This window comes from Haliotis rufescens, unplaced genomic scaffold, assembly GCF_023055435.1.
Source record: "Haliotis rufescens isolate VD_foot unplaced genomic scaffold, xgHalRufe1.0.p SCAF_13, whole genome shotgun sequence".
NCBI lineage: Eukaryota > Metazoa > Mollusca > Gastropoda > Lepetellida > Haliotidae > Haliotis > Haliotis rufescens.
This window is the reverse complement of record NW_025963813.1, coordinates 4,097,230-4,110,589: the sequence shown is the minus strand read 5'-3', so window position 1 is coordinate 4,110,589 and position 13,360 is coordinate 4,097,230. Positions and strand designations below refer to the sequence as shown.

The following is a 13,360-nucleotide window of genomic DNA, read 5'->3' as shown; positions in this document are numbered from 1 at the left end:
GTGAGGGTTGGTTGGTTGGTTTGTTGTTTAACGCCGCACTCAGCAATATTCCAGCTATATGACGGCGGTCAGTAAATAATCGACTCTAGGCCAGACAATCCAGTAATTGATATCATGAGCATCGATTCACGCAATTGGGATCGATGACATGCATCAACCAAGTCAGCGAGCCTGACCACCCGATCCCGTTAGTCGCCTTTTACGACAAGCATAGTCACCTTTTACGGCAAGCTTGGGTTGCTGAAGACCTATTCTAACCCGGAATCTTCACGAGTGAGGAAGTTGGCTTTAACGCCGCTTTTAACAGTATACCAGTTATAGCGCGGCGTGTCCGCTTATTGTGGAGGAAAGCCCGAAGTGATGCAGGTCTCAGACGTTTAGCACTTCGCTGCAATCCACGAGCACAGGTATGGTGCTGGCAAACCGAGAAACATAATCGGGGCGTACCGGGATTTGAACCCACAATCAGGTTTCTGGCGTGTCCAAGGGACGCAACTCTGCACGGCGAATTGCTGCGCCTTAAACTGGGCAACCCGTGCCTCCTTCACTTATCACAAGGGTACACAAAAAACGTGATCTGAACTGCCAGTTGTCGGACTTTTATTCTTATAGAAGCCTCGGTGGCTGAGTGGGTGAGGTCACCTATTTTGTGTACCGGCGATTTTATACCTTACTTTGAGAATGTTGGTTCGCATCCCGAATGGGACCTCCATTCAACATGTACACAAGTCCGAGGGGCAAACAGGAGTGAGATGAAATGGGGTTTAACATATTGTCAAATATTGGATAAAAGTATTTAATAATGGAAGCTCATAGGTACCCATTTCAATGTTACAAAATGCTAAAGCAATAAGATGTTGAAGAGAAGACGAATTGGGCGTCTGGTGCAAGAAGCATATTATTTAATACTAAATTCTTCTTTGTATGGATCTCACAAGACACCGGTAATCAAAAACTATTTTTAAATACATTTAAACGAAGATTATTAGATATATTTCAGCAAAACTGGCAGCATCAAGTTTCCTCTTCACACTTGGCATTATGCGAGTATCAAATCATTGTTACAACCAGAAAAAATATTTGACTGTTACAAGAAATCTCTATTGAGAGCTCTTTGTAAATTTAGAATATCTCTCCAAAACTTCCATGCCAATAGATGTCGTAGAACCAAGGATATTGTATATGTTCTAACTGTACCAACCAGGAGATTGAGACTAGTTTCATGTTCTTTATGTATGTGATCAAGTTGAATTCCAACAATGCAGATGTTATCAAATCTTGAGCAATGTATTTGAAACATGTATTTAGACTAAGGTGAATATATATTATGCTTTTTTCAAGTTCACGTTGATTTTCATTTATGTGTTAAAACTGGAAAGTACTATGGTCTTACATTCTGAATAAACTGTCTTACATCGGATCTTCTTTTACACAGATTTGCATGCATGTGTTGACTTCTGGTGGTTTTGTTTTTGTTGTCATTGAGACACCATGCCGTCATGTGGAGACCCCACTCAGACACCTACTGAGAGACGGACAGTCCTCGTGTCCCGATGCGTCGCGCCAGGCGGAATAAATTTGGAAGTTCACGTTCAGAAATGTGTTCATGCATCCATTAATGTACACTGCAGCTTCGGCAAAACTGTTATAAATGAATTATCTTTAGATTTCATTTTAGCCAATTGGTACTTATCGAAATAGCCTAATGTATATTTTAGCATTTTGTCTGTTTTTAGCATCCCCGCTGAAAAGTGTTTGAAGCGCCTTGATTCCGATTCCGTTTTTGACTGCTTGATTCCTGTTAATTCCTAGTTCTGTAAGTCCTATTTTTTTTTTTATAGGTTTAAATTACATCTTCCTCGAAGCGCGATTCCTTTCGACATATACTGAACAACAAAAGTTGCCGTGACATTGAATAAGATTTAATGCAAAGTTATGTTTACCAAATCTGAAACAATTTCGGTTTGCAACAGATAAAAGTAAGTGTAAGTGTTCAAATGGTTTAATTTGCCATACTGACTTCAGAAAATGCGTGATTTCATAAAACAAAACAAAACATGAACATGCCAAAATGTCAGTTTACAAATCAATAGCGTGTGTGTCCACCTCTGGTTGCGATGCAAGCAACACATCTTCGTCCCAAGTGCCATGGCGAACGTAAATCATGTGCCTAACACTATGCAGAAACGGTGATATTGAGTTCAGAATTTCTCTTCATAAACGATTTCATCCCATGTTCATAGTTTACTGTACAATCTCCTCCGGGTCAGTTTCCTGTTACAATACCCACTATATGTAGTGATGAAAAAAAATCGGGTGTTCGTTAACTTTAGAGGAATGTATGAACTGGCGATCGCAATTCCAAAGCACGATTGCCTTGATCGAAACAAAGGAATGAGGCGTTTCGACACGCTCTTTGTGAAACAGCTTGTGATTCCGAGTAGTTTTAACCGTAACGATAACCAAATATACCCTTTGAAGTCAGTATTTTGGGGAAGGCTGGTACTCGAGAACAAATCCCTTCCAACATTTTTTTCCGGAAACGAGGCACAGTTTTCCAAAACCTCCAGCTCCTTCAGTGGGTTGATGAAGACAAATTCTAACCCTGATCATTACGGGTTAGAGTAATGCAAATCTGAACGTAGAATGATCAACCCAATTAGACCACCCAGCCTTACAAGCTGGACCACTGGGGATCATGTAATTAATAGAAAGAACCGAAGTATTTTAAGTATTTATTCATTAGGCTGCGACAACTTGTATGTTTGATCTGCGTCTTGCAAGGGCACAGACCGATACACCCACCGATATCAGCGTCACCATTCCTATGCCAAGCAATAACGCCCAGAACACGAGGTCGTTGCTGCTGTCACGGAGGTCAAACCATGAACGTTGTCCCGAGTCGTCGCTGAAAATTAGACGTGGTTTGTCGTCATCTGCAAAAATAAATTAAATAGTCCTTCAAAGCAATGGTAACTAAAGAATCCAAACTGAGGGAAGGATTATTTAATTTTAGGGATTTTTTGTCAAGTACAAGATGATCCGCCGACGCTGGGGGAGGGGGGAGGGAGGTGGGTGGGGTACAAACGCAATCAGTGACATGCCTTCATGTAGTTTACTGAACAACTCGAGATGGGTTGGGGGGGGGGGGATCCAACAAATGGAAACACTTACCATCTTCAGATCTCCGGCGTCTTTCGTTCAAGCAGGAACTCTGGAAAAGGCAAGGTGTCGATTTAACGCGGTCAAATATCGCCTGCCAAATGTTGGTTGGTCACCTAATATTTCTCACGAAGATTTCATTTTAATGAAGAGACCTTCGCCTTTCCGGAAAAGCCCCAGCATGCACGTGTTATTAAGGGCACCTTTTCCCTTGAATATCCGCAGAGACAGCATGGGTCACTGGACTGGCAAATGTCCGATCCACATACATCCGATCGAAGTTCTTCGATCTACATACAAAAAATACCAGTACTAGTTATTCTGACTCAGAATAACAAGGGTACCAGGGACCTTCAGTTCTGTGTTTGTCGACTTAAGGATTTGCAAAGCATATGTACAGTAACTAGGGTGGGGAGGGCATAGTGGGGAGGGCATAGTGGGGAGGTACCTCGTAATAGCCACTGTCGCGTTTGGCAAGGGTGGAAACCTGACTTATTGTCGGTTTAGGCCCTTGTTTCGGGAAGCTGCATGGACGATTTGGCCACGCAGCCCCCTCGGCAGTGTGACGGCGGTCTGATAGTGCCCGTCTCAAGCGCAACGACCCATGCCGTCGGGGCAGGGTGACCACAAAATCTGATCACCCGATGAAGGTATGTGGTGAGGTTACGTTGAACCTATTCCAACCCTGAAACTTCAAGTGGCCCCACCTCCCTTGTCCCACGACCATTGAGTAAAGGGTCTGTTTAAGGCTTACCCCATTGCATGCTTTTTCGCATAATGTAAAGTTACACTCAAATCGGATGGAGGGCTCGCCTGCCATGTCGAAAGCGCTGAAGTAAGGACTCATTGAAGTCAGCCCACTGCTTACGAAGCCGTCCTTCTGCCCGAACACGACGCCATCGCCACAGCTGAAAAACATGGGTTGGGTTTATGCTGTGAACAGTATTTCAGTTATAATCGTCACGGCGTGTCTCGGCAAAGGTGAGAAAAGACCGAAGTGTTTGTTTAACGCCGCATTCAGCAATATTCCAGCAAAATGACGGCGGTATTTAAATAATCCGAGTCTGGACCAGACAATCCAGTGATTGATATCATGAGCATCGATCCACATAATTTGGAAAATTCGTGCAACAAACTGCGGCACCTCATAAGACGGCCATAAGACGGCCATAAGAACACTCCAAAGCATCAAGTGACAGTGGTGAACTTTACGTTATGTTTGGTGTTGCCAAACCAAATCGGGGAGGAAATGCGATCTACAGCGATTCGGCATGACCAGAGGTGCAACTCTTGAGCGAGTATGGTCTTACGCCGCTTTAAGCAACGTTCCAGCAATATCACGGCGGGGTGATACCAGAATTGGGCTACACACATTGTACCCATGTCGTTAATCGAAACCGGGTCTTCGGCGTAACGAGCGAACGTTTTAACCACTAGACTCCCCGACCGCGCCGGCGCAACTCTTGACCTGTTCCGCTAATTGCTGCCTCTGACAAGCCGACCGCCTGCGTTATATTTTGGCCTGCAAACTTTTCATTGAAACCCATGGAGAAAATATTTTTAAGTGTTAACTTATCAGTTTTCTAATTCTGTATAAGGGTACTTAAGCCCAGTACATTTTATTCGGGCGACAGGTTTCCATAATAGAAATGTACATATATTCAACATTTTAACTTAAGGTACAAAGTCAGCTTTCCCTCTTTAAAATAGATATAAAACCATTTTTAAAATATAAACCTTGGGGCTAACGCCGCTTGGTTTTATTAGCAGATGTAGGTTTTAAGTCTGAAAACATCCAAGTCAGCTGTACCTACCCAGCTCGTAGAATTGCGTATCTTCTTCCGGTTTGAGTGCCAATTGCATCACATCCGTCTGGCCTAAGACCCTTCTCGTTATTCTTGCCTGCAATTCGAATGTGCAGCCGTGTAGGTTCCCTACTCTTGTAGGTTATTCACGCCATTGGTTGGCTGCTATCAGTCACACAGAGCAAAGATGTCCAATAGGTTTCTCATGTCACTAATTTGCAATGCATGAAATTACCCATTAACAGGAGAGACAAATATTTGACAGAAAAGTTATTTCATAAGATGACTTTCCACGTAGATATTGGCCAAATGTTTTTTTTACTTGTCGATTCAGGGGTCGGGTTGTGTAATGGCCGACTTGATGATTGACGACCCCTCATGGACTTGTCTAGCCTCCATTATTTACAGACCGCTTTCATATAGCTTGAATATTGCCGAGAACGGCGTTAAACAAAAGTGCCATCTTTCAATATGATCATGCTAGACCGCAAACACGTGAAACAAAATTGACTGTTCTCCCGTGGCCGACTGAAAAAAAGTAATTGTCGCTGATGGACACGAAAAAGTTCCCAGTTAAAAATTGTCATGTTCATAGTCGACATATGGACATTCAGAAGTTCAGCGCATCTTAATCATGTGCAGCGATCTTAATCATATCTTACAGACTTTACGACAGTCGTAGCACTAAGGTTTTGACAACAGCACTGGTCGACTTGTTTACGTTCAAGGTGGATTGGATAAAATCCAAAGCTAACCTGCGTTTCCACACCCGATTGTAAAGTAAAATTATACGGAGCAGACATTAACCACAAGGTGCTGACAAAGCAAAATTGGGCATCGGATTCTGGAACGACAGAAACCTGCAGAACCCTGGAGAACCCTGGACGACATGATTACCGGTGCCCCGCATCACTAGGTACCTACCGTCCGTAGATGCCGTCAAAACAACCTTCCTACCCAAGGGCACCTTCTTGTTGGTCAAATGAGCTCCAAGAACATCCGTTAAAGTCAGTGTAAAGGTGGACACAGCTTTCTTTCCAAGATGGGTCTGGATTTCCAGTGGTGCAACGAGACTGAATGACCAAACCAGAAAGATGTAGCCATATATTTTGTTGGCAGAGTGAGGGTGGACAAAATTTCGACAATTACTAACTACTCAAATGGTATATGCAACTTCGGAAATATACTCCTTAAAAAAACCATGTTACAATGAAAATGTGGGTCAGCTGGTCCGAACAAGACAATTTGACCCGAGCAAAAGCAGCGGAGCACGGAACCCTTTTAGTGCCATTTGGTTTTTTTCTTGAATTTGAGAAAATTAAAAACAAATGTCACTAAAGGCTTCCGTTGCCGTTGCCATGTGTCATTACCTAACAAAAAAGGGACCGACCCGTCAGGTGGGTCATTTTCATTTTAGTAACTAGCAATCCTTATATCAACCAAAATGTTAATATTAATTTTATATTCCGCGATATGTTTATGTATGCAAATGAGCTGAGTCGACATGCATTAGGTCCAAAACAAAACGCTTTTCACGGGATAGACAAAGTAATAACTTTCGTACCTTTCATCAACAGTTTGATTCGGAGAGATTTGATTTCCATTCTCGTCAAAGGTGCAGGTGACGTAGAACTCCTCTTCTTCAGAATGGACTGGATTTCCCGGCTCGCCCCACGACACGTACACTTTGAGAACGTACACCCTTGTGTCCTTGCGTTTCTAAACCGTCACGAAAACAGTTCAGGCTTGCGACATGTCAGTGATTTAACGTCTTCAGTAGATTGAAGGCTTTATGAGATTCAACCTTTAACACCGACTGATTTCTCCGGCAATATTTTTACCCGGATTCATCAAGGGTGAAAATCAGGACCATGGAAGGTTAAAAGGCGTGTCTGGAAAGGATGAAGCAGGGGTGCTTGTCCCTATGTTGAAACCCCACGAGAACGGGATCATAATCGGGAGTTAACAATTCGAACAGACCAACGGATCCTAGATATCAATAAAGCATTTACTGGTTACCTTATTCAGTGGTTTACCGTTTGGCGTTATCGGGGTACTGGCTGATTAAGCGGATCTGCAAAGGCAGATAACTCTTCACATCTTTGATCACTGCCACTATATGCAATTGGCAAGCTAACTTATCCCATAATCATCCGTTATTACGCGTTGTAATACATCTGTGCTCCTGAAACTGGTTTTTAGACATTACCTATATGCGAATCCACATCTATTTTTGTATCGGCGATGTGGACACTAAGCAGCATTGAGCACCAGGCTTATCTGTTGATACGCTACCAGGGAAACCAGGCGAGTCTTGGTTAAAAGGTTTATAAATACCTGCACATGTATGTATCTTAGGATGGGTTGCAGACACCAAGCGATGGGGAAGGGGGATGGGGGGGCTGTTGGAGAACAGGTGGCAATGGTTTATATAACGTTTTCCCACTTCAAGGTCGCTCACTCGCCAAGACTTAGCCTGAAGTACCGCCGCTTTCGACGGAATTTCAGTTACTCCATGGCGTGGTGTGGGTGTGTTCGCTGTTTAACGCCGCACTCAAATGTTTCAGATATATGACATGCCTGTAAATAATAGAGTCTGGATGAGACATTCGAGTGATTGACATCGTGAGCATCGATCCACGCAATTGGGATCGATGACATGTATCAACAATCTCGGCGAACCTGACCACCCGATCTCGTTAGTCGCCTTTTACGGCAAGCGTGGGTTGCTAAAGACCAAAATGGGCTTCAAACATTGTACCCCTACTGGAAATAGAACCCGAGCCTACGGCCAACACTTTAACCACTAAGCTGCCCACCGCATTGAGAATTGACGTAAATAATTTACTTGCGAAGAAGGGTATGCATGTTTGAAACATTGGTTTAAATTTAACGTAGCATAGGCATTATTTCAGCCATATAGCGACGAGACACCAAGTTACATAATCATAATTTAGTTATTTATGCAAAGTTATATTTGAAAATAATTTATGAAACAAAACAAACTTTGTACATGACAAGCTGAGAGGGTCGGTGGTCGATATCTTCAGTTTAAAATTGAAATGTCCATATCATACATATCATATCATAGGCTTAGGGATTCCGAGTGGGCAATTCGTTTGTTGTTCAACGCCGCATTCGGCAATGTACCAGCTGCATGACGGCGGTCAAAATAATGGAGTCTTGACCAGACAATTCGGTCATGACATCCAGAATGTTGCCTCTTCGCTTGCCTAACAGTAGGGTAGAGCTAAAGGCCGATTTATCAGTAAAACATGTATACCACAGTCCTAAAGTCGCGGGTGTCTTTGACGGGTACCAGTGAATCTACGACAAAGGTGTTCTCACTTGAAATTTACAGCGACTGCTGCCGCTTGGCGCATAGGAAACCGGTAATTCCAAGCTCACGCCTTGGGCCACCTTGGTGAAGGGCACTTCTACGTCGTCCCGGCAGATTGCCTTGGCCTCGGCTATCAGATCTGTGGTGACCTTCACCTTCCCATCCACTTTCCCATCTGGGCCACATTTAGGAGTCACTACAAGACAAGACGTGGTGAAATATACAACCCCCGGGAACGATTGATTGAACCTCTGAAAACAGTGACCATAACAGAAACATCGATGGTCAATCACTGGATTGTCTGGTCCAGACTCGATTATTCACAGACCGCCGTCATATAGCTGGAACACTGCTGAGTGCGGCGTTAAACAACAAACAAAGAAACGAAACATCGACAATTACTTAACTTGCCATTACAGTCTGAAAAATATCTGAAATTTTCAGTTTTAAACATTTAGGCGTTTTATGAATTGCCCAAAGAAATTGTTTAGTCATTTTATAAATTGACTGAAAAATGTCCTATTTATGTTATTAGGATAACGAATTCCAAACATTTGTGTTTAATTACGCAGTGGCTGAAGACGATGTGATAAAAAGAAAACAAGTGTTTTTGCTTGTAAATCTCGCATAAGTAGTCCTTTTGAACTTAGTTTTGCAAAATGCCTTCAGTGAAAATTTCAGTCAATTTATACTTGTCTGCAACAGATATACGATAGCGGTGCCTGTGGAATTTTAGTGAAGTCCACAAGCAAAACCTGCAAATGAACGCCGTCCCATGCATTCTCCAACCCAAACATAAATGAGTTGGGTTTAGCACCGGTTTGAACAGTGTTTTCACTGCATGTCAGGAGGAAAACCTGAAGTGATACGGGATAGTGCTGACAAACCTGAAACAATCTATTCAAAACTACAATCAGGTTTCCCACACGAACAAACCCTGACTAAAACAAAACACTGGGCAAAGGGGGCTGTGAATGGCAAAACCAAGACCTGTTGAACAATGTACGAAACTCACCTAGCATGATATAACCAGCTGGAATCTTCGCCAAGGAACAACTCTACAACAACAAGCAAAACATTGGAGTTATTGCATCGATTATCAGATTCCTATGGCAGGAATCCTGTGACAATTTAATATTTCAACATATGCTGTTATGCAAACAATCTTGTGAGAAACTGTCCACATCACCAATTTGTTCCAGTGATATCACGGCGTGTCAGCTTAATATGAAGGAAAGCCCAATAAGATGCAGGTTTCCGACGTTCGCCACTTGGGTGAAACCCACGAGCAAACCATAAAACAATCTGGGCAAACCGCGATTCAAACCCACGAACAAGGCGTATCCATGGGACGCAACTCTACACACCTACTGGGCCACCCTTGCCCCCACTGGACGCAGGATATGCAATGCTTGATTACAAAGACAAGAAAACATTTTGCCAACGATATTCATAGTGTCATGTTTTTTTGTTTTGAAAAATGTTTTCCAAGGTTTGTTTGCTGTCATCGTAGAAGCGATGCAAGTTCTTATAACGGATAGGCATGTGTGTGGGGACTAAATTTTAAATTACATTATATATTATCTAACGTTAACAACCAAACAGAAACCACCGTTATCTTGTCTTACAAAGGCAGAGCATATAAACGAAAAAACACTATTTCAGTGACCCTAAATAATCACGACTGGTAATGACAAACCTAGAAACAGTCAAGGACAACTGGTCAGATTTGACGCCAAAAGGACGCAAACGCTTCACAAGCGGCGCCTCAGACGACTTGGCTACCAGTCCCTCAGGTACGTCGCTTAACGCCGCACTCTGCTACATTCCAACCATATGACGGCGGTCTGTAAATAATGGACTCTGGACAATCCAGTGATTGACATCATGAGCATCCATCTACGCACATGCGATACGATGACATGTATCACCCAAGCCAGCGAGCCTGACCACCCGATCCCGTTAGTCGCTTCTTACAAGCATAGTCGCCTTTTACGGCAAGCATGGGTTGCTGAAGACCTATTCTACCCCGGATCTTCACGGGTTCTCAGGCGTGGCAGTGACACCAGAAATCAATCTCATTAAAATCAGACCTTAGTTCTCGCTACCGCTAAACAAAGATCTCAAGACATCCCATTAGGGGTCAGGTCGGAACGACCTTTCATCCGACCAATCAGTGCGTCGCTTATCAGATTATGAAAGTGACAGTCGGAATGTGATTTCTAATCATGCAACATCGAAATCTTTAACATGGGGTATTCCGAACGATAGTTACGGGTTTAACGACTGAATTCTTACAATCTAGACCATCTATTAGCCATTCCAGAATGTTTTTTGTTCAGGTTTCAAATTTTTAATCGGGAATTTGTCAATATGTTTCGAAGCGAAGTGGCCAATTTGAAATTAGTGCCGTAAAGCACGAGGAAGCTGCCTTCTGATTGGTCATTCTATTGGTCGGTCAAAGTTCGCGCAAGGTTGGTCTGACGTGACCCGTAATGGGATGTCCTCAGATCTTTGTTCAGCGGTAGCGAGAACAAAGATCTGATTTTAATGATGAGATTGACCAGAAATGGGCTTCACACATTGTACCAAAGTCAAAACGGGAGCCTTCGGTGTGACCAGCAAATGCTTTAGCCACAAGGCTACCCTACCGCCTGTTAGTGAAGGAAGAAATTAATAACTCACGAATCCCAGGAAGAGTGCGACAAGACTGAACGAAAGACCTGTGGAAGAATAAAACAAAGAAACGCATTAAAACATAAAAATCAACATCGAATCCTTTCGATTCCTTGAATAAAACCAAGTTCAGCATCGGTTATCAAGTTTTATTCAACAAACAAAATCATATTTCAACTAAAGTAGCAACCTCTCGATTTAGAATGCACAAAATCTATACGAGACATTTAATCGTTGCATTAACTATTACAAAAACTTTTTAAAAAAATTGTAAAACCACACACCTGCCATGTTTTACTCCTTCCAGCTGACTGTTCTCACGAGGCCGACGTGCAATAGTTATAAACTTGTTAAGTTCGTGCAGCACGTGGAAAACTGTATGTATGAGACTTGCTTCGTGTTTCTAAAACACCCGTTCTCCAGGCAATGCCTCTCGATGGCAAACAATACAACCAAACGAAAGGGCTCGGGTGGTCAGGCTCGGGATCATTCGTGACCAACTCGTGTTATTCCGGGACAACATCACACACAGTGAAACCCCGTTACCTTTTCTACATATCCATTATCCATTGTTAAGCAGGACAACGGCATAAGGATTTATACCGAAACGCCGCTTTTTACAGTATGGAATAGGTTGTTATCCATAAAATTGGGTCTACCTTGTCACCCGTCAACTTCTAAGTAATGCCTATCAACCAAGTTAATTCTAACCAGGATCTTCACAAAGTCGATGAATCATGTTTACTGTTGTTGTTCCCAGTGGTTTCCGAGTAAAGAGGCTTGACTTATACAGTTCCGATATTGTGAGTACGAAGATTAACCCTCCTCCGGACTATAGCAACCACACACACACGCACGTACGCACGCACGCACACACGCACGCACACACAAAAGGGATGCAAGCTGGTACACAAGCGCAAGTGCTATAAGTGCAATAATCGTAAATGCGACGTTAAAGCGCTCTTTTTTATTAACAATTCTGGCATCTTGAATTTTAAGAGGAAAGCTGCTCGATTGTGAATTAAGGGAAACTTTGGACAATCATAACCAACGTTAAATAGCTTGTTCCTCATTGTGAGAGGGTGCGATTGGGTAGCCTACTGCTACATGTTCACTCGTTACGCCGAAGACTCGGGTTTGATTCCCCATAGGGGCACAATGCGTGAAGACCATTTCTTGTATCCCCAGCCATGATATTGCGGCGAAAAACCATACTCACTCATTCACTCAGTGCGACACTCATAAAATGAATCATCCGACGATGTGTCCGGTTTTGAGCAAGTTTAATGTTGACATGACTCGACCCCAATACTCGTCACCTCGGAACCCAAGATAAATACCACTTCCGCTGCACTTTCATATACTTCACGTAAACACACAGCGAGCGAAATCGGACATTGTCAAGACGATTCGCCATGCATCGTTCAGAGGTAAGGGAACCTTGCCGAACTAGGCTGGAATTTCGGGACTCGGACGTAGTGCCATCCTATTTACCAAATCAGTCTCCGCCTATCATATTACTTCCATTTGCTTCAAACAGAATGGGAGTGCCCAGTCAAGACGATAATCAAGATCTCTATTCTGATACAACGGGTCTTACCCCGCGAAAGTGCATCATATTACGTGAGCGCTTTGATTTAAAAAAAAAAAAGAGGTGGGATTTATCTGTCCACGACCAGTTAAACATGCTTTGCAAATCCTGAAATTGACCAAAATCTGAACGTCAGTTAACGAACCGGATGCCGATTTCGCTATGCGATTTTGTATGGACTATGTTTAGATTCGTATGTAGGTCTAGGTCTAACTCCGAAATTCCAGCCTAGTAAGGCAAGGGTGTAAACTGGACTTTTATAGTCAGTTAACTCCTTTGCCTTGGGAAGATGTTCGCCATGCCAGTACAACATCGTGTATTTACACAAGCTTACTGTCATATTTCCTTGTACAACGAATAACATTTTTCAAAACCAAGTCTAGCTAACCCGGTGATCAACTGCATCCATCCGGGGGACACGGGTGGCCCAGTCGTCTAAGGCGCCGCGATTCGCTGTGCAGAGTTGCGTCCCTTGGGCACGCCAGAAACCTATGATTGTGGGTTCGAATCCCGGTTCGCCCCGATTATGTTTCTAGGTTTGTCAGGACCATACCCGTGCTCGTGGGTTTCACCGAAATGGTAAACGTCTGAGACCTGCATCACTTCGGGCTTTCCTCTCACATTAAGCTGACACGCTGCGATATAACTGAAATACTGTTAAAAGCGGCGTTAAACCAAACTCACTCACTCACTCACTGCATCCATCCTTACATATTCATTGTGGAATATAACGGTCCCAAATCTAACGTCTTGTGGCACGGTGGCCCAGGCTATGCAGAGTTGCAT

General features: G+C 43.2%; 1 protein-coding gene across 1 annotated transcript; it reads right to left on the bottom strand.

Annotated features, from left to right (window-relative positions):
* Window positions 1-2,722: 2,722 nt before the first annotated feature.
* On the bottom strand, window positions 2,723-11,345 carry LOC124152330 (vitelline envelope sperm lysin receptor-like). The gene is made up of 10 exons (XM_046525226.1): window positions 11,268-11,345; window positions 10,993-11,030; window positions 9,323-9,365; window positions 8,316-8,503; window positions 6,532-6,686; window positions 5,892-6,040; window positions 4,977-5,064; window positions 3,917-4,070; window positions 3,175-3,214; window positions 2,723-2,936 (listed from the first exon to the last, which is right to left on the bottom strand). Exons 1-10 carry the CDS (start codon window positions 11,272-11,274, stop codon window positions 2,743-2,745), a joined length of 1,056 nt encoding a protein of 351 aa, XP_046381182.1. The 5' UTR covers window positions 11,275-11,345; the 3' UTR covers window positions 2,723-2,742.
* Between the last annotated feature and the right edge of the window lie 2,015 nt (window positions 11,346-13,360).